This window comes from Myripristis murdjan, chromosome 9, assembly GCF_902150065.1.
Source record: "Myripristis murdjan chromosome 9, fMyrMur1.1, whole genome shotgun sequence".
NCBI classification, from domain to species: Eukaryota; Metazoa; Chordata; class Actinopteri; order Holocentriformes; family Holocentridae; genus Myripristis; species Myripristis murdjan.
In genome coordinates this window covers 12,835,061-12,857,557 of record NC_043988.1, presented here as the reverse complement: position 1 = coordinate 12,857,557, position 22,497 = coordinate 12,835,061, and the positions used below count along the sequence as shown (strand labels likewise).

General features: G+C 44.2%; 1 protein-coding gene across 1 annotated transcript in view; it reads left to right on the top strand.

The window, feature by feature from the left end:
* LOC115365712 (tetratricopeptide repeat protein 28) overlaps nt 1–22,497 on the top strand; it is a 179,501-nt gene that overhangs the window by 124,807 nt on the left and 32,197 nt on the right. The window contains exons 5-7 of the mRNA XM_030060838.1: nt 8,332–8,839; nt 20,295–21,091; nt 21,663–22,207. Of these exons, the coding sequence (XP_029916698.1) occupies nt 8,332–8,839; nt 20,295–21,091; nt 21,663–22,207 (1,850 nt within the window). The remainder of the gene's footprint in view (nt 1–8,331; nt 8,840–20,294; nt 21,092–21,662; nt 22,208–22,497) is intronic.

The window sequence follows — 22,497 nt, the reverse complement described above, 5'->3', positions numbered from 1 at the left end:
CAGACCGATTTCAGGAGAGCTACACAAAAAACTCTTTCACTCCTCCGAGAAAGACCTGAGCTGCTGAGAGAGTCTGCCCATTTGGATTGTCACTCTTCATTCCCTCCACTGTGTCAGGCTGCTGCAGGTAACAGTTCTGGCCAGCTCATATTGATCTGGGTCTTCAGATCTGACCTGTGTTCTCTTATCTTTCCTCTCCTCTCCTCTCCTCTCCTCTCCTCTCCTCTCCTCTCCTCCTTCTCTCTCCCCTCCCCTCCCTTCCCCTCCTCTCCACTCCACCTAACAAATGGAATATTTTGTGTACCAGTAAAATGCTATGGGGTTGGAGCATGTCAGGCCTGATTTGTCCAGCTGTATGGGCTGACAAGGAGCGCCTCCCATCCCTGGGCTTCCAAAATGCCCTTGAATAACCCTGAAGTCCTGCGTCCTTGGATTGACTGCATGGCTTCCTGCTGGATGCTTCCAGATGCAAGTGGGGGCCTGTAAGCCATGCTATATTTAGCACTTTGTCCTCAGCCACAGCATGAAGCCATAACAGCAGCTAATTAGCTTTTAATAGATGGACATTGTAAATGATGCTGGTCTATTATCAACTGTTGCAGCCCTTTCATCTAACTTTAGAGCCCCTGGTGTTGGTATCCCACTCTGATATTTGACCTGCAGTACGATGGGATCTTTGTTTTCCTTTTTGTTTTCTTTTATAAGGTTTCTGTCACCCACTGAGAAAAGGTAGAGAGTGGGTGGAAGGATTTGGAAAAGCGCACTCCTCTCTGATCACATCTATTACTGTTGCTCTAACGGCTCCTGGCCCCTATCAATGTTTAAAGGAGTTAGCCACTCTGCTCAGCCCTGCATGTCTCTCTGCTTTATCACCTAGCCTGAAGCCTTGCAAAGTGGCTAACCTTGATGTTTTCCTCAAAACCCTCCTGAAATGACTTTCAAATACCATTGCAACTGTGATTTCCCCTTCTGTCACCACAGGGTCTCTGTAGAATTGATTCCCTGCACCAGCAGACATCACACAGATATCCCTATGGAGATTTGACTTTACTACAGAAATAAACAGCAGCACCGTGCAGCCTTTCAAGGCTTCGCTCTGATTTAGAGTACATTAAGATTCATTCACAACCCGCCTGCTCTCCTGGTGTGCCACCTCTTCAACTTTCCCTTTCAACCGGACCTGAGATTCATGTGTTTATAGCAGTAAGCGGGATGGTTGCTGTTGCATTTGAACAATGCTGACATCCTGTCACAGGGGACAGGCTCTGGGACTGCGGGCCAGGCAAAGGGAAAGGTGGAGCCCCAGCTCAGCTGCATTGCCGCCCCCTCTCTTTTTTCCTCACTTAATGTTTGTCCATTTCTTATAAGCCTTCTTGTTTTGTCTAGCATATTGTCAGAGCGAGGGAGCTTGAAATATCAAACCTCCACACCACTTGAAGGGCACAGTCAAATTTTCCACCAACACCAATGGAGACTGTCAGAGCCAATTTTACTCTTTGCCTCTCACGTTTCTTCCTCTCTGCTGCCTGTTAGCCATCACCACACACAAATACACAGTCTCAGGCGGTCTCAGACCCAGGCGCATGCTCTAGTCTAGTGTATACACACATGGAATTCACACACAAAAATACAAGCCCACACATGAGCCCACACATATGCAGGCACACACACATGCATGCACACGCCTGTCATGCACAGATAGTTTAGCAGACACACGCACTCACACAGAAAACCCACAAAGCTCCAGGACACTTTTGGCATTTTTTTTTTTTTTGTATTACTTTGTGTCGATCCGTGTGAAGATTTGTGAGTGAATGTACGCTGCGTCTCTGGTGTGACCACAAATGAGCCACCATTTGCCTGACACCACTGCACAGGCTGGCCACAGCTTAGGGAAAAAAAACCCACAATAATTTTTCACAAGGCAAAACACAGCATGGACTACAGCTTGTGTGTATCAATAGACTGACTGTATGTCAAGTCGCATACAATATGTGTATGTTTAGGGTTGAGCAGTATATCGTCATTATATTGATTTGATATGAGATCGATATCATCTGGGATTTTGGATATTGTAATGTTGTGATATGGTAAAAGTTTGTCTTTTCCTGGTTCTAAAGGTAGTAGTATAGTAAAGGGGTGAAATTTTCTCTACTGATTTATCTATTCTAGTTTTTCTAGTATTTGTCTCTACCTGCCTGGCCAGCATATCCACTTTATGGATGATTGTTTATCAAAAACTTAATTGTGTAAATGTTTTGTAAAAGCACCAGTAGCCATGCCTACAGTGTCTTCATTATATTGATATTGTGATAACTGCTAAAAAATAAGGTGATATTTGATTTTGTCCGTAGCGCCCAGCCCTATGTAGGATTATGTGGTCGGGTGCATGTACCTGAGTATACAGTAAGTGCCTACATATGTGTATGTGTGTGCATTCATGCGTGTGAGCTTTTGAATAACAGACAGTATGACAGACAACGGAGAAGCTGTCACGGGTGCCCTTACCCACAGCTTGACCTTTTGCGACAATCAATCCTTTGTGAACATGTCCTGTGAAGGCTAAAGGAATTACCAAGCTACACAGCCCTCTGGCGTCATTTATCCACAAGCTGGAGGTCACACAGTTCATGGTGAAACAAGTGGCTTCACTGCTATCTCATTGTTAAGATTAGTTAAGATTAGGGATTAGAGAAATAGGTTATCAGCTAGTTAACCTGTTACTTGTTAGTTTGTTAAACAATTTACTGTCCCTGCAACAGAAAAACAACCTTTACATAAGTAGCCCATCCAAAATAAATGCTCTGTACTGTGTGTTGCATTTACATGTGACTGGGAAAAGCTGTCATGAATATTATTTATTCACTGCTGCAGCGGTGGACAGGTAAAAAGGAAGGCGGTCTAGAGAATGCCAAACTGAATTTAACCTGGCCTGTGCCTGGCTTATCAGCCACAGTGGACTGCCAGCCTCCCCAGTCCTCAGTCCCGACCCTCACCCTGCCCCCCTGGTGATGGCTCAATGCCATTGTGTATGTGTGTGTCTGTGTGTGTGTGTGTGCGTGTGTGTAAGAGGGCAATCAGGCACAGCTGTACAGAATGTGCCTGCGCTTGGCAGAGCACAGCATTTGCCTGCTTAAAAAAGCAGAAGGTTTTGATATGGCAGAGGTAGTCATTTGGCTGATCTAATGGTTGCTCCCACAGGATCCATATCTGTGTGCAAACACTGAGCAAGGAGAGAGAATGGAGTATGTGCCTGTAGAACCGGCTGAATATTTTATCATTTTTGTCCCCACCCCCTGCCTCTGCACTGACATCACTGTCGTGCCACTCTTACTCTCACCCCATTCTCTCTCTTTAATGCACACATGCACACAGTCATGCACACACACACACACACACATACACACACACACACACGCACAAATGCACCTCTAGCAAGCATCATTCAAGCTTCTTTGAGCGTGTCTTTGACTGGTCTGTTCCGTCTCCTTGTTTATTACAGTTGAGATGTTTCCTTTTTTTGTCAAAATGCATCTCTGCAGGTGAATTCAGATCTGAAGACATCTTTACCCTGGGGATGTCTCCAGCATTCTTTCCTCTCATCCTTCAAACACAATCTCTCCCTTAGCCTTTTATCTGCCCCCTCCACACACCCCGTACCCCACTCCCTCCACTGTGTGTTTCTGTTCACTGCCAGCCAGCTCCTGTTGCTACTGGAGCCCAGCTCGTTAAGGGAAACACTGAGGCATGGTCCTCCTCACCTTCCCTCTGCACTGCCTTTTAATTAGACAGCTGTTTGTGTGTGAGTGTGTGCGTGTGTGCGTGTGTGTGTGTGTGTGTGTGTTTATGTGTGTGTGTGTGCATGTATGTGTGTGTGTGTGTGGTGTTGGTGTTGGTGTTGGTGTTGGTGTTTGTATGGGAGGCCGTAGCGTCCCCCCACACACACAAGTCATCTTTTTGAAGTGCTAGCTAATACAGTAGCAAGCTTGTTTCTCCTATGTTCAGCCTAGGAATTAAGTACCAGTCTGTATGTACGCAGAGCTTTTGGTCACACAGGAATTTGCCCTTGTATCTGCTTAATAAATGTAAACACTGCTGTAGCAATGCTGAGCTCATTTCTTGGAAGATAATTAGCATAATTTCATTGTTTCATCTGCACAGCAATGCAGCTTTTTTTTCAGATCTGTGCAGTAGGCATTGTTTCTAAAATCGTAATCATGTTCATGTTTTTACCACTCCAAAATCATGAAACTAAAAGCTAATATTGCATTGCTTGACATGGTAATTATGGTGGTACAGAAATGTAACATCTGAAATTTCTGTATGCTGAAGTGTATGCAGTTTGTGTGTGCCTCTGCGTTTGTGCATGCAATGTTTCTAGGTTAATGGCATAACATCTGTGTGTTGGCACAGTTAGACGGAGGGTTGTTCCCACCGCTCTCGTAATGGAATCAAACCTGTATTTCATCCCCTCTTGTCAAGAGAGAGTGACTCCTCTCCTCTCTCCCATATAATCTCATTAACAGCACTTTACTGGAGTAGGGGCTAACCTGCCCTCTTGCAGGATGGTGTCTTTGGGACAGAGAGCAAGCCACGGGCTCTTTAACACCTCACGCCCTCACACTTTACCGGGAGACTCTCTCTCCCTGTTCCTCTTCCTCTTCCTCTCTCTCTCTCTGTCTCCCTCTCCCTCTCTCACCTCTAATGCAAATAGCGAAAATACAAGCTAAGTTTCATTTTATTGCGTGGTCTTACATCAGTATTCCTATAGCCATTAGAGAATTTATATGTTTCAATGTGTAGTGTCATAAACTTACCATCTTACTAATATCCTAAGGTCTCTGGTGGAATTTATAAATCTATGATGTCAGTAGAGAAGCTTGGCTGCAAAGAAATATAGCCAGTAAGCACAGTCAAGGAGCCAACAGGAAGCTAGGCATTTTCCTATGAAAACAGTTTGTATCCTCTTTGTTTACCTATTTTTGTCCCCCCAGGAGGTGGTACCACCACCCCAGTGTTCAGAAGCTTAGAGGTAGCAGTCTCTTCTACAAGGCCTACCAGCCCCTAATCCAACCATTTACGTTCCCATGGCAACCATGTCCGCCACATACACACTGCCAGTCTGTGATGATAGCCTTGGTGGTTGGGAATATATCAGAGCTCTTAGGTCCAACGTCAAGTAGGCAGGATCACAAAGACATATTCACACAGCTACAAGGCAAGGCATAACCACAAAACTTTGAACAGCAGTGAAGTGGTGGGCAGCACTCCGCCGTTCCAGGCAGGGAAATAAAACACACACCAGGGGCCCAGAGTCACAGAACTCACACACAACCCAACTCAGCTATCAAGAACAGCGCTGTTGCATGACATAAGGGGCTAATTAGGCTAAGTACAATACATTACCTCTAGCATGTGCTATGAAAACAGCCGTTTCTCTAATGTGCTGTGGAATATAAACATACTTAGTGAAGAGGGTTGACAGTAGAGAATCAGCAAGGATTCCTAAACCACTGTCCTTGTCAGAGGAGTGAAATGGAATAGTGTCGTTGGAGCCAAGCATCTCTGATTAACATGTCATCTCAGCCCTCGCTCACCGCCTCCCTCTTCTCTTCTCTCCTCTCCCAGGCAGAACTAGTTTACCTTTCATTAGGGGACCCTCGGTGCAAAATGTGTTTGCTGATAAGAGCCAGCGGTTTATCAACAGTTTATAAAGGCCGACGTTAGGATTAATCAAATCAGCACACATCCGGAGAAGGGCTGGACTCAGTAAACACAATCAGATCTGACTCTGCAGTCAGAATGGAGAGGTGGGAGAGAGAGGCACAGACAGAGGGAGAGAGAGAGAGAGACAGCAGGGAGGAAAGATAAGTGAAGAAAAGAACTGGAATCAAATTAAAATGAACTCAATTTGGCAGAAATTATGTATTTCAGGCAATTATTTCCTTCCCGGACTGTGTGCTATTTTGTGATATTGGTGGGGTGTCAAAATGAGCAGCGGTGGGAGAGGGCTGGAGTCAGGAATGAGAGAGATACGGGTGCAGTGACTGTCCCAGAGCCAAACAGAGTGCATCCTCTGTGACTAGCAAGACTGGCTCCTCATTATCTGCCTATCTTGGCCTCCATCTGAGGAGAAAATGCAGCGTTGCAGTCTTGCTTTAGAGGGACACTGATCACAAGAGCAACTCATCTCAACTGGAGAAAGATTGCGCTCCCTCTCTCTCCTTCTCTCACTTTCGCTCCGTTTCTCCCTCTGCACTCACTTTAAAACAGACAGAGATGAGGAATCCTCTCTGTTTTCTGCTCAGAAAAGTGGAAGTTGGAGTCAGAGAGATGGAGCGGAGCTTCAAAAGGCACATGTAATTGAGCAGCCCTAGATAGGCTATCTGGGAACATGAAACAGCAACAGTTGTGACGGAGGGTAATTGCCTCCCTGGGCCTGTATAATGCCTTGTCGAGTCTTTAAACTTGAGCAAACTGCTGGAAGTCCTTATGTCGGCAGGTAATTGGTTCCAGGCACCAGCAGCCATGTGAAATGAAGGAAAGATAGGGAGGTGGTGTGTATGGGCACATTTAAAATATAAGAATGTATGAAAGATTGAAAGAAAAGAGAGTGTCTGCGATTGTAAGCATCTTCAGGAGTGTTCTGTTGTATTGATTTTTTTCTAACAATGCACATTGTTTTTCATTTATTCATGGGATCAATGTTTTCATCATGTGGTCCCAGAGCAAAGGAAAAATCTCTCTTTCTCTCTGTGGGCACATTTCTGCAAATTACATCTTGGAGTATTTGGAGAATAATAGATATATAGATTTGGAATTCTAATCAGCCCGCTCTACAGGCACTGATGATCATGGCTATTCTGACTGATTGTAGCAGCTTTCATTGAATATGGCCACTGTTTTGTGGCGTAAAAATGCCACTTCTGCCCAACAGGATGAGGTCAGTTGATTGATTGCAATGTATGAAATAGGGCTGGATGATATATCAGTAATAAATAGATATTGGGATATAACATACTGTCTGGGATTTTGGATATCCCAATATTTCAATATGGTGTTTGTGTTGTCTTCTTCATGTTTTAATGGCTGCATTGCAGGGAATTGAAAGGATTGGAACTTAGCACCAGTAGCCATCCCTGCCATATCATCAAGATACAAATATTGGTAATAGGTCAAAATATTGCGATATATTTGTCGTAATTCAGGTGTCAGTGGGCTGTTTTGTAAGGTACATGTATGAAAAACCACTATCATGCACATTTTACAACACAGAATGCAGTGAGTAGGTCACTCTGCAGGCCATCCTGCAGTTGAGTTTGACTTTCCGTTCATCATATTAGCACTAAATGCCCCTGGTACGACCCAGGACGCCCATGCTGGTGGGGCTTCGAGTCAGGAAAGACAAGCAGCTCTGCGGCCTTCAGGCTTGTCAGAGTGACTGTCCTCTCCACTGGCCAGCATCCAGCGCCCTCCCCGGCTGGAGGACGCTGAGTGGGACCTCAGGAAGGAGATACTTTATTAGCTGGCCCTGCATGATTAATTGAACATCTGTCCGCACAAAGACAGCTGCCCCCAATTCCCAGCTGTTTACCCTCTGCATAAACAGCCAATAAGCCTACAGTGAAGGTGTCACACGGGAGGTCAAGCGTGCGTTTTTTTCAAACCTCTCCATTTTACTGCTACACCCCTGTTTCGCACTTAAAGCTGGTGCTCTCTGTAGATTGATTTTCACTAATGGACAGTGGCGACAAAATGGAAGATGAGGTAGGTGAGAATACACAGAGAATGTCTTCCCCCTTGTCTTTAATGTGAGAGGTCTTGCCAGCAGTAAACTAGATGAGGAGCATTAGTCAGTCAGTCAGCCAGTCGGTCTCCCACAGCTCTAGTGTGAAGCTAAGCCCCTCTTTTCTCCCCCCTGATTAGCTGTGTCTTTGTTCCTTTGGTTGTGGCACGCCATGAAGCATGATTGCAGTGGGCAAACTGTCGGCTTTAAAACAAGCCTGCTGCTGTGCTGATCTGCATCACAGTTCACCCCCCTCCTTGCCTGGCAAAGAAGGAATCAAATCAGTTTTTGTTTGTTGTTTGGTCTCTGAGCAATAAGCCTCTAAAGAGATTTGGGAGTTTTGATTTTGTTTTTAATTTTAATTTTTTTCATTTGTTGCACTTTTGACTAAATGGACGTTTAAGTGTGGGTGGGGAATCTATGATGCAAAAGTGACAAACTGTTCAGGAAATGTGGGTATTTTTAATGGACTGCTTCAATTTGCCTATAGACATTATTATGTTGTTTGTCTGACATGCTTTCTTTCTTCCTCTCTCTGTCCACAGGCCGCCTCCATGGCGCTGAGCAGCCTGGGTCATGTGTACACAGCCATAGGGGACTATCCTAACGCCCTAGCCAGCCACAAGCAGTGTGTCCTGCTGGCCAAGCAATCCAAGGATCAGTTGTCTGAGGCTCGGGAGCTGGGCAATATGGGGGCCGTCTACATCGCCATGGGAGACTTTGACAATGCCGTTCAGTGCCACGAGCAGCATCTGGGCATTGCCAAGGCTCTGGAAAATAAACGAGAGGAGGCTCGGGCCTACAGTAACCTGGGCAGTGCATACCACTACCACCGTAACTTTGACAAGGCCATGTCCTACCATACTCATGTCCTGGAGCTAGCCCAGGAGCTGGAGGAGCAGTCCATTGAGATGAGAGCCTATGCAGGACTGGGTCATGCTGCCCGCTGCATGCAGGACCTTGAGAGGGCCAAACAGTACCATGAACAGCAGCTATCCATAGCTGAGGGCTTGAAGGACAGGGCCGCAGAAGGACGGGCCTCCTCCAATCTTGGTATGTATGCAAAGTAGTAGGAATACCCCGAGTTTACCTGAAAATGGCCTGTTGGTCTGCTTAAATGTGAAGTCCCTGGTAGAGCACTGACTGTGGTGCTCCATGCTAACACTCCATGCCAGCACACAGCATGTCATGATAAATAGTGACAGTAGACAACTCTGAGCGCTAAAACTAAATGGTATGCCATTTTAAATAATTTGCAGCTAAATCTGGAAGTTTCATCAGAGTGGTCAAATTCACATGAAACATGATATAAAAATAATACACTGGGAGAATGTATGCAGCTAAAATAACTGTGATGAAAATATGGCTTCTCTTCTGAAATAGTTCCCAAACTAAACCATGTTTACGTCAGTTGTGTTGAGTTAATACTATTTCTTTTTACAAATTTATGACTCAACAAGGCCACAAAAAACAGTAACATTGATCTATTAACAAAAGGTGAGAGTGATTACTTTGGATCATGGTAGTTGCCTACTATCACTCATCATTGTGTCTGCTGAAAAGTTAGCATGGACCACTGGCATGAGGAATCCCTCAAAGACACATTGATGAGTTCAGTGTATTTGTGTGTGTGTTTTCATTACTTTAAGGCTAAGCTGATCAACAGGACAATCTCCCACAAAATGTTACCTTATTGCTTTCCAGTCCACTTGAAGCATGACTCCAGTGGTTGTATCTCTTCCTTTACAAATCCCTCGTGACCCGAGCAGTCGAGGACAATATGGAGCTTAGTGTCCAGAAGCACATGTGATCAGCCTGTGTTTTACCACATCCTGAAGGATAAGGAAGCACCTGGTAGTCAGAAAGTTAATCTCACAGATCGTAAGGACATAAGTGTTTACTGTGTGTTTGCATCAGCATGAGGATTTACGCAAGCTAATGACCCACAGTGAACCTGGCCCGCTTCCTCAAAAGGAGCTAAGCAGGATAAGAGGAAAAAAAAAGACAGAAAGAGGTCACTGATAAAACTGAGTATTCCTTGTTTACTGTTAGTATGCTCCCTGTGTCTCAGTGTGGGTTGGGCCAAATTACAAGTATGATAATCATATTTTGGCATCTTTATTTTCATTCTGTACCTTTTAATCACTTTTTGGGTTACAGTGTGAAAGCTTCTATTGTTCTGCTAATGTTTTTCACTCTGCTCTTGGCTATGTTCCCTTATTTGCCTTCATATATATGAGCTGTTTACTTATTATTGTTCATACCATCGATGTTTGTGGTTATTAAGAACTGAGTGTTGTTGTCTTTTTTTTGCTTGTAGGCAAGGACCAGCAGTATTTTGTTGTATTACCACTACATTATGCATAATTATTTTTTAGATAGCCTGTAATACGTCAGTGTTGCATTATGTTTTACAGTCTATTTATGCCCAGTAGATTATAGCACATAAGGTGATGTAATGCAAGCTCCATGTTTGGAGGCGAGAGAAGAGTATTGTGAGTGTTAGAAGCATCAACAATTTGTAAGCCCAACATGTTCCAGTGTGATGGAATGGCAACATATAGCCTAACGCATACACTATCATGGTATAAATGAAGCCTTGTAATGTAGACAAACTTTCCTTGTCTACATTACTTTGCTCTCCTCTCTCCCTCACACTCGCTAGCTACCTAGGATTTAATCAAATCTAGAAAATGAATCCTGGGCTGCAGATAAATAAAAATGAGAAGGGAGAAATTAACTATGTGATCAGGTCTTTTGATTGGAACTTAAAATGTAATTATTGTCCCCTTTACAAGTCAGGGTCTTACAGCCAAAATCCGGCTGAAATGAAATTATTAGCAAGGTAACCTTGTGGAGCCTGCTAATAAAATGATAAAAGGGAGAGTGGGGATAAAGGTGTCCCAGTGGATATTCAATACCCCATGAGGTATATGACATGGCCAATTCTGCTGTATTTAGTCCAGCTATTATAATCTATACTGAATGACTTATGATAGCCATCAAGACAGTTGTAAACCTGACTCTAATGGACAACTAAGAGGCGTAATGGTTCCTCCCAGATGAATTATTCCATATCCTAATGTGAGCGAGTGTGCACGCAGGGAGCAGGGTTAATCATCCAAACATAAATTGAAGTCTTCCTTTGACCAGCCTAATGGTCACACAGCCTGATTTGCTCTTAGCTTTTGCACACACATGTTTTGAAAGGTGTGCGCCGATAACTGGCTCACATAAATCTTTAGGGCCCTTAGTGGGGGAGCCGTTTATGATGCTTCATGGTGGCTTTATTACAACAGTCAATGTATTTCACACCGCGAATCTTCTCTTGTCTCTGGTCTGACTGGCACTGTAACAGCCACAGTTCAGTCTTGGGCTGTTATTCAGCAGTTGGCTGGCATAGAGATTGTATAGCATTAGCTGCAACTCTGCGGTGTTTCCAATTCATGGCAGAGTAATTACAGTGTAGTTGATGTAGTGTCAGAGACCCCAGCTGGTAGCAGGGCAGAAGCTAAATGAGTGAGTGGTGGCGATAAGGCCTGTTGCTCTGTGCACAATGCCTGAACGAGCTGGACGGCATCATAAGGAGACAGTAGTTCTGACAGCCAGGGGAGCTCACAGCCTGTCTGAATGCTGCCTCTTTGTTGGTACATCCTGTCTCTTTTCTTTCTCTTTTCTCTCACTTTTCGATGCCTCCCTTCTTCACTCTTTCTCCCCTCACCCCCACTGATTGTAATCTGCAGCTGTCAAGCTCCCAGTAATTGAAACTGACTTGATGAATCGCTTAATTACCTTTAATAGCTGATTCGAGAAGAGCTGAATAATGAAGATAACAGAGAATGAAGTGGAGCTTGTGAAGCGTCATTTCTGTAATTGCACCATTGTTGTTGTTGTTTTTGTTTGTTGCAGCGGGGCGTATGTTGTTACCCCGTCATCAACACCCACAAGCTTGCCTCGCACTTGAAGATGTGCGCTAAACTTAACAGGATGTTGTCTCAGACTTCAAAAAATGCCCGCATCCCTTTACGCTGTACACAAAGGATGGGGGGGGGGGTTGATCGAGCCAAGATTAATGAGCAGAAGCAAAACGGCGAAAAACAATGTAGGAGAGATGGAAGGGAAGTTTCAAGCAGCGCGGGAGAACAAACTTTTATTATGCCCTCTCAGCTTGTCTTGTCTTAATGATGCGTGTAGTGTGGGCGGAGCAGCAGCTGACATGGCTCTGAGGTACAGTTGTATAGAGATCTGTGCTACACCACAACACCATGCTTTAATATCTATCTGATGCCCAGCGGTGCCAGCAGCTCTGGCTCAGCACACTCTGACCTATAAAGGATATGAAAATGTTGCATTCCAGCCCCATTTATTATTCATTAATGGGCTAACTTACCCCCGAGTCAGCAATATTTAATATCTGAGAGAGGACTGAAGTGGTGGCTTCCCATTTAGTTCATTTTTCTGCTATTCATGAAACAGAATCTAAACTGTATTATTTTCCCATGCAATTCACTTCAAAGAGACGTTAAGTTTGTTTGGGAGTGTTTTTGTTTCATCCTGTTTTTTTTTTTTTTTGTTCTTGCGTTCGCCTTCCCTTTCACACTCCATGTCCAACTTGCGCTTCATTGTTTTGGCCTTCTGTCTTAAAGAAGTCATTTGAAATGCCGACTCCATCAGTTAGCAGGGCCAGAGGTAAAAGTCCTAATTAAGCAATCACTCTTCTTGTTTTTATCCAGCATCCCTGGGGATTGCTTTCTGCTGATGCGCACAAAAAAAGCAACAAACACAAGAAAACAACAGGCAGGTGCAATTCACACAGAAACAAAAAAATCAGAAAAACAAAGGGTCATTGGTGCCTTAAAAAAGGGGACATATGCTATCTGTGTGGTATTACCTTCAGACCTTTTATAAACCTATTTCACACATACAGCCTTTTCCCTTTTTAAAGGTCATATGTCAACGAGAATTGTAGTCTAAATTCCAGACAAATGTTTCCAGAAAATTGCTTTGTTCAAACAGCAATATTTTCATACGTTTTTTCACTGGCTTTCGTGACAACCAGGATGTCATATTAATGTATCTGGAACACGAGTTATGTACAAATGTAATGTGATTCATATTAGTAAACATTCACATTCACGGCGTGGCTCAGGAGGTAGAGCGGTCGTCTGGTAACCGGAGGGTTCCTGGTTTGATCCCCGGCTCCTCCAGAGTGTGTCGAAGTGCCCTTGAGCAAGATACTGAACCCCTCACCGCTCCTGATGTACAGCTAGGCACCTTGCATGGCAACCTCTGCCATCAGTGTGTGAATGTGTGTGTGAATGGGTGAATGTGAGGCAAACATTGTAAAGCGCTTTGAGTGGTCAGTAGACTAGAAAAGCGCTATAGAAATGCAGTCCATTTACCATTTTACAAATGTGAATAAGAGCCCCTCAGCATCTTGTTACAAAAAGACATTTTTCAAGGGGACAGGTAAAGACATGGTTATTACAACAAAGCTTTCATAATGCATGGAATGAAAAGATATCCAACATTGTCATTGAATTAGAAAAGCAAGTTGCTTACCTCAGTGATGAAAACATAAAAATGTTGCCATGACTGGCCTTGAGTGGAGTCCATCCTAATGTGGAAAGTTATTTGACTGTGAGAATATCAGCTTATACATTAGCCCTTCATCTCAAAGAAAGAACATTTCAGCAAGAGTCTGACAGCTGAAGGTGAAATGATGTCTGACATATTCCCACTGAAAAATTGCCTGTTTGTCCTGATGATGGTGGCATCTCCTATCCAGCATGACCAAATGCTGTCTGACTCACTTTGGGGACCATCCCAAAAATATATCTGAAATTTGGTTACTCTAGTATGAAGCATTCAGGAATTTTCCTGTTTGCATGTCTTTGCTGTCAACCCCAGTTGGGCAACACCAAGAGGTTTGGATTTCAAAACTCTGGGTAATAGCTGTAATCCAAGAAGTACATATATGCTGTGTGCAAAATTGTTGCTATTGGATCAACTTTGCGGGAGAAGTAGGTTTGTATACATTCAGAATAGGGGGAGGCTAGTATACTGTGGATGAAAACCCATATGTGCAATAAATTTCTCTTAAGCCAAGGAATTTGAGGAAAAAATTGATTTTCGTACTCTATTGAGTTATTGGCCAAACATAGCATAACATAACACCGAAACACCAGAGGAGAGTTGAAACTCTCCCACCAAATTTGATTGCTGTAGGGCATTTGGTCTCTTAGGTATAGACTGTCTTAGAATCCTACAAAAAACAATACTGTAACATCCCTACGGGCTTGAACCCATATTAAATAAATAACCACCATGGCAAAAGATCAGCCGCAGAGTAAGCCGGTCTTGTTTTCACCTCAGCCAGTTTGTCTCAGGGTGCAGTCACTGGTTACATGAACGAGACAGACCTGCTACCTTGGTGTTGGTATTTTCAGACTGCCCACAGAAGGAACAGACGACAGACTGAGAGCAGACTTGCGTGGAGCCCAGAGCCATAGAGCTTAGTCAGACTTGTACTCCAGCCTTTGGATGCAGCACTGATTGTAGATATTTTATTGGACTGGTCAGGAAAAGGGAGTCGGAGAGGAGCTGCTGAATTTACAGAGGAACTTAGCGAGCCTAATGGCCCAGACAGGATGAATGAAAGAACGCTGTAAGGAAAGAGACAGGGGAAGAGCTTAGCAAATACATAAAAATGTGCATTTATCTCCCAGCAGTGACATCTTCAACTCTCCACTAATGAGCGGGTAAATACTTTGAGTAAATATCAGCAGGCCTGCTCCAAGTGAGGCCGGCGGGGAAGGGAACATGGACAGTTGGAGATGGGGTGAAAGGATGGAGGAATTAAATGAGATGTTAGTCTTGTTTTTGTCTCTTGGAGAGCTCCTCACTTGCTGGCTGATCTTTGCAGCCTGGCCCCAGATTTCTGTTCATGGAAAAGCAGCAACAGCAAGCTCCCCCTACATGGCCCCTTCAATCTCATGACAGAGGACCATGCCAGAAACTGGACTAGAGGCCCTGTGAAAACCCTCTGTCTCATAGTCCCAGTGCTTACACATAGTTGTAGCTTGCTGTATATCTATATGCATTTATTATTCAGCTCACTACGGGGCTATTAAACGAAACACAAGAGCAGCAGCATTCTTTCACATTAAGCAACTGTGCCCTTTTCGTCTGCACATCTGCAAATTCAGCATGAAATGTGATCTCCTCCTAAACGGAGAGGCTGCTGTGCTGTAAGAAAAAGAGAGAGGAAAGGAAAAAAGAAAAGGGAGATTGAGACACTGAACATGGTGTAAGGTTGTGTTGATATAATCGGTAGGGGGGATCAGATGTCATGTGTGTGGACAGGCCAGTGACAGTTGGTTTGGTGAGCTGGAGGAGGGGAGAGGGTCAGCTGGAGGAGGGAGGAAGCAGCTCAGCTGGGGCTGCAGCGCTCTGTCTGTGTGTATTTCTGTTGGCAGGCCTCCCACTCAGCGCACCATCCATCTATCCATCCCCTGTTCTTTTTATCTTCCACCTTCCTGTCTCTCGCTCTCTCCGCGTCTGTCAGGCTGTAGGAGATGTCTGTGTCTGCAAGTGAGGATTTGGTACCTTAAGCCCAGACCTCAGCCCCGCCCCACTACCATTCCTGCGGGACACAGGAAGACCTAGACTCTGCCTCAGCTCTCTACCTCCCCCCACAGATCAGAACATACATTATTGTACTGTGTACTATCATAAAACTCACTTATGTAATGTTGCATACTTTGATCTTGAGTCTCTCATCTTCATTCACTTCCTCGTTTTTATTTAGACCATGATCACAATAATAGTCTGTTCATTTCTGATTTTAAAAAGTGAAAGTAATCCTCACATCCATATTTTTCTTTGGTTATTGCACATAGTCAGTAATAAGCTTTCCAATATGATATAATCCTTGTTTCTCTGCTTGATGGCTGCTAAGCCTGTTAGTGAAGGTAGACCCTTCAAGCTATTTTTTATTTTTCACTGATCAAAAAAAAAAAAAAAAAAAAAAAATCCCCAACATATCATTTCAAGCATAGCAGCTTTATGTTCAAACTACTCCATGACAGTGCATGAAAAGACATAAAAACTCCGGTTGTCATAATTAGTGGTGCTATGTGACACTCATGTAATGGAGCACGCTCCAAAAAGCACTGAGGTATTTCAGCATAAAGATGCTCATCAGGACATTCATATCATATGGGTTTTGCCTCTGCCTCAATAAATAATTGAAGTGAAATTTATTTATATAGCTCCATCGGAAATCACATCTCATCACAAAGTATGTCTCAAAGGACTTGACACAGAACGAGCCTACCTAGATCAATGAATGCTATTTCCTGTTTTATCATTATTATTGTTTTTTGTTGATGTTTTTCTCAACTTTTGGATGTGCTACCCCACTCTTTTTTTAAGTATTCATGTTGGCATTCATAGCTACTTTGCAGTATAAAACAGTTAACTTTCACTTTAGTTTTAGTCTGCTAACCTTGATCAGTCACTTGCTGGTGGGTCATTCCATATAAAATCAACCAATTCAGAAAAAAAAATCCCACCTGAACCACTCACAGCTGATGATTTTTTTTTTCTTCAATATCTTTTGCATATTCAGTGAAGCCATGCAATATTTTACATTCATACTTTGAATATTTTCTGAGTTACAGGTCCTCAAAGTTCATACAAGTAGATACAAATTTGGCACTTTTTTATTCACGCCATAATTTCTAGGTTTTTTGAGGCCTCATAACTTCATTCCTAATAGAGATAGCCACGTGAAGTTTTCAGGGCTGACAGACTTGCACTCTGTTAGAAACTGCAACCAAGTCAATTTTACATCCATCCTAGGTGTCACAGTCCCCAGCCAAAATCTGTTTTTTCTTCAACACAATTAATTCTGAGCACAGATTTGTATGCTTTCCAGAGTCAACACGTAACATACCGGGTTCAGTGTATATAATGTTCACTCACTGAGAGGGTCAGATGGGAGGCACTTGTTGTATTTCCATGGAATGACCCAGGTACTTAATTTATTAGCAATTCTTTTGCCAAATAGTTTGGCGCCGGCAGCATTTCTAGGTAGCAGTTATCTCTAAGAGGCTGTAAATAGCTTCTTAGAGGTAACTGCTACCTAGAAATTTTAGGTTTAGCGTTTTGAAATTATTAGGCTGCCTACACTGGTCCTGGTAAGATAAAATGGCCCAATCTGACTAGAATTTCCTTTCGAATTTGACTCGTTTTATATGTACCATCTTCATTAGATGAGACCTGAATAGGCATCGGTATTTCCAGCAGTCAAGCTCTGGATTTTAGGTCTCAGACGTAAACATAAACTATAAAGTTGACCTCATTCTAACATATGAATGAGGAGCACACTAGAGTTTGTATTTTGGGCTGAGGCTGGTCATCTCTGTTTATTCCCAGTATCACCCCAACCCAGTGGCAGCAGCACCATTGTTGGAGAAATCCTCTTAGTTAGGCAGCAGCGCTCTGGACCCCCATAGCTTCTGGGAGAATGACACAGTGATTTACTCTGAACACGACACCATCCCTCAAAGTCATCACTGCAGCATATCCCTCTATGTACAGCCGGCTGTGTAATGAAAAGTGACAACACATTGCCACGCTTTTAATGTCTTTGGTTAGGGGAGGCAGTAGATGGAGCTGTGTGTATATTTGTCTGTGTCTGTGTGTGTGTGTCTCACTGTATTTGAATGATGTGGTCTGTGATTTATCCATCTTTTTTGCCATCATTGTTTCAAGTGGTGGGCAACATTGAAATGGAAGAAGCACATTCTACGGCCAATATAGTTTGTTGTGCAGACAGCTAATTTAGTTTGACAAAACTGAATCTCAAGACTAGACGCTTTGGGGTCACATTGCGACTGGACCTCCTCCCTAATTCCCAATTATTGTGTTCCAATAGTGTTTACAAGAGTGTAGGGTATGGCTTTATTTACTATCATGCTGGATATTATTCCCATAGGGCTCCATAATCCTCTTACCATGAGGGGGGTGAGGGTGAGGGGTTAGCTCAAAGGGTGTCTCCAGACATTGCCTAAAGGCTTATGGCAAATTTGGCTCCATTAGGCTCAACCTCAAACCTAGCCATATACCCCCAGCCTTGTCCCAGTCTTCTCCTCTGCCCCTCTGTCCATTGCTGAGCCCCAGCTCCATTTTTAGCCTTCAGCGCGGAACATGCTTGCTGGTAATACATCAGAAGGCATTATATCCTCAGTGAGATCAGCCTCCATGGGGAAGGCATAACCTTGGGAGTGACTTTGTGGCATGAGCTGTCAGTGCTCTTCCAGCCAGCTTGTTGTGAATGTTAACATGTTCCCACTCTGAGGAAAGGATCCCAGCAAGGCTAGGCTCTGTCCATCATGTGAGGAATGCCAGTGGAACTTTAAAATCCAAGCTCTATTAAGCCCACCCTATTTATTTTGGCTTTCAGGGGGGAAAAATAGAAAGACAGTTGTACTGTACCTATATTGTGCAATTTTGGGTGAACCTATACATCAGTATTCAGTCCCATGCACCAGGTGGATTTCACTCCCTGGAAAAGATTCATTGTAGAGTAATGTCCCATGAAAATCTGAAGTCACCATGTTATCTGGTAGTCTGGTAGTCTGTTCTGAGGTATGCCTAGACTGCTAATTTCTCAGGATGATGACCTAATAACTACAAGGTCAGTTCAGGTTGTATCACTTCAATTTGAGCACACAATCAAACACACAGCAAATCAGATATGATTTGTTGCTAGGTTCACTCTGCACGCTGAATCATGGCCTGAATTAAGTAGGCAGAAGATCTTTGAAGAAGTTTTCCTCAGAAAGATCCACCCTGTCTGCAGGAAAATCTGTCAGATCTTTTTTTTTAAATTGTTTAAATTTGAGACATCCATTTGAGACAGTGTGTTTGTTTGGGACTGATCTCTTCTCTTGATATAGAGACTTCAAAATCAAACACTCCTTCACATGATGATACTTAAATTGAACTTTCTTTAGAAGCTAATTTCAAAGCTATGGGCCCTGTGTTACCTCTGAATGCTGAAAACCTGAAAAGAATATGCCAGTTGAGCGTTGTATTGTTTAAAACTCACATGCAGCCCAGAGGCCCACAGATATACTGACAAAATGTCAGATCTGTGTTTCTACTCCCATTGGTGTCATGTGCTGCTTTTAATTGAACAAACACATCCATGCATATGCGTCGACATCTATAGCTTCTGCAGTCCTTTCAGTTGCCTGTTTCGTTTCAATCCCACTGTTTATGTAGCCTGTGTGCATGCCCGTAATGTGGCACGTTTGGGTTGGAATAAATGGGAAAACACACATGGCGGTAGCTAATCCCTGCGGCACCATCACATTCTCACCACAAACCACAAAGCCTCCCTCAGTCCCCGGTTCCCACCCACCCTGGCTCCAGCTCCTTTCCCATCCCTGGTGCCCTACCAATGGCTGTGCCCCCATCCTAGTGGCCTATTAGTCTCCATGCTGACGCAGTGAAGCCCCGCTAGCCAGGTTGCATGCTAGATGAGTGGCTGCCTAACTGTGTGTTCCTTAACACAGCTCTCTTTGGTAAGTGATTATTAGCCTTGCGGCCGTTTTCTACAGCTTCATCCGCCAGCCTGCAGCCATACTCTTTTCTTCTTCTGCTTCAGGAAGCCACTGAGCTTTGATATTATTATTATTGTTATTATTATTGTTGTTGTTGTTGTTGTCGTGCTTGTTTTGTTATTATTATTAGTAGTAGTATTTTTATTTTTATTGGAAGCTGGGTCACAGTATACAATGAGAGAGAGATGACTGGGGGAGAGACAGATAAGCTGTGATGTCTCTTTACTCTCATTGTGTATTTGTCAGTCTGCATGGGCATGTGGGTAGGGGTGCACATTTGTTTTGGGGTTGTGTATATATACAGCTCTGTGTGTGAGTGTGTGTTTGTGTCTGCCTGCCAGATGGCTGGCTGGCTGTGGGGTGAAGCTATTATTTTTCAGAGGATGGTATTCTATCAGAGATAATATGCTCAATGCACAGGGTTCTCCATTATTTATTGGTTCTCCACACTTATCTCATTTTTCAGAAGTTGTTTGCTAAGCTTTCGATCGTCTATTCCCACTCTCTCCCACTTTCACTCACTTTCTCTCCTCCTCTGCCTCTCTCTGTTCTCTCACAACCATTTCCCTCCCTGTGGAAAAGTTGTTGGTTTTGGTAAAATTCCTCTAAGACACAATCATCAAGGACAGCTTAGACAATCTAATGATTCCATTTTGGTGTTGTTATAACTCTGTTTGATTGCACTAGATTTTAATGACCATATTTCTTTGGGAGAGTGTGTTGTGTGAGCAGTGAACAGATGGCACAGAGAGCATATTTTAACAACCAAATGACTTGCTGACGAGGCACTTGAATTTTACTCAATTACAATTTTTTTCCCTGAATGGCTGGTTAACTTCAGCTCCTCCTTCTCTCTCCTCTCCTCTCCACAGGCATTATTCACCAGATGAAGGGTGACTATGAGACTGCACTGAAACTCCACAAAACACACCTGGCCATTGCTCAGGAGCTCAATGACTATGCTGCCCAGGGCCGGGCCTATGGTAACATGGGCAACGCCTACAATGCACTGGGCGCCTTTGACCAGGCTGTACGCTACCACCGTCAGGAGCTGCAGATCTCGATGGAGGTCAATGATCGGGCCTCGCAGGCCTCCACCCACGGCAACCTGGCTGTGGCTTACCAGGCCCTGGGAGCCCATGACCGTGCCCTTCAGCATTACCAGAACCACCTCAACATTGCTCGCGAGCTCAGAGATGTCCAGAGTGAGGCGCGGGCTCTGGGCAACCTGGGCAACTTCCACTGCTCTCGTGGAGAGTTCCCTCAGGCCGTGCCCTACTATGAGCAGTACCTCCGGCTGTCCCCTGACCTCCAGGACATGGAGAGTGAAGGGAAGGTTTGCCACAACCTCGGTTATGCCCATTACTGCTTGGGCAGCTACCAGGATGCCGTCAAGTACTATGAGCAGGACCTAGCACTGGCCAAGGACCTTCATGACAAACTGAGTCAGGCCAAGGCATACTGTAACCTAGGTCTGGCATTTAAGGCCCTGGGAGACTTCACCAAGGCAGAGGAGTGTCAGAAATACCTGCTGTCGCTGGCCCAGTCCCTGAACAATGCACAGGCCCGCTTCAGAGCTCTGGGGAACCTGGGGGACATTTTTGTCTGTAAAAAGGATGTGGCTGGTGCCATTCAGTTTTATGAGCAGCAGCTGGCCTTAGCTCACCAGGTACAGTCACATGCAGTTTGCTAATACACAAGATTGCCTTCAAATTTAATATAATATACCCACAGAACTTGTTGTTGCACTATTTAACTTGAATGGTTGCTATGGTGACCGTGCAAGTCAGTAGAGTCGTAATGTGAATCACACTTGCTTGAGAACTGTGAAGATATGTTGTACTTAATATAACCCGTTAAATGTTAAAACCACCATAGTTTAGCCTAAGCTAACTGGAGAAGAACAGTGTTTGTTAGCTTTAAATGCCCATTGGACACCGGCTGGAATAAAGATTAACTGGCTGCTCCTTACAGCAGAAATTCTCATCTCAAGACTTGATGTAAGTCAGTTTATATGGAAATCAGCCTAACAATACCATGGGAACGGTGCACATGAAAAAGGCTGCTGAACCAACCATCTTTGAATGCTAATTTGAATGGGAAAGGCTGTTCTACCTTCAAGATCTGTGGGTATAGCTTATACCAGGAAAGTTCATTATTTCCTTTGCAAAGAAGAGTTGTTAATATCATGCAGCGGAATGTAACTGATGCTGATGTAATGACGTGCAATTTGTTTTAAGGTGAAGGAGCGTAGGATGGAGGCCTGTGCCTATGCCGCTCTGGGGGCCACCTACAGACTGGTGCAGAAATATGACAAGGCTCTGGGCTACCACACCCAGGAGCTGGAGGTGTATCAAGAGCTTGGCGATGTGCCAGGAGAATGCAAGGCCCATGGTCACCTGGCAGCTGTCTACATGGCCCTCGGGAAGTATGCCATGGCCTTCAAGAGCTACGAGGAGCAGCTGGAGCTTGGTCGGAGACTGAAGGACCCGGCTGTGGAGGCTCAGGTGTACGGCAACATGGGGATCACTAAAATGAATGTGGGCGTGATGGAGGAGGCCATTGGCTACCTGGAGCAGCAACTGGCCACCCTGCAACAGCTGAGCGGCAACGAGGCGGTACTGGACAGAGGCCGGGCCTATGGCAACCTGGGAGATTGTTATGAGGCTCTCGGGGACTTTGAGGAAGCCATCAAATACTACGACCAGTACCTATCAGTGGCCCAGAGTCTCAACCGCATGCAGGATCAGGAGAAGGCCTACAGGGGCTTAGGCAATGGACACAGGTCAGCATGTTGTAAATGAAAGTCATCATATTTCTAATGCATCCGCGCCTACTATTGCTTGCAAAATACTTTTCAGCCTCTGAATGCCCCGCCAGTATCAATTTCCCTAGTTGTTCATTGCAGATAATTGTATTGACTAGGTATTACTAATAATCACAGTAATCCTACTTTGCATAATCTTTTCCCCCCTTGCGCACCCTATCAAGGACCACCATGGTTTAGAGACACCTTGCCGGTGAGCGGGGCTTGGATGTGAGCCTGATGCTAGCTGTCTCAGCAGCAGCCTACTG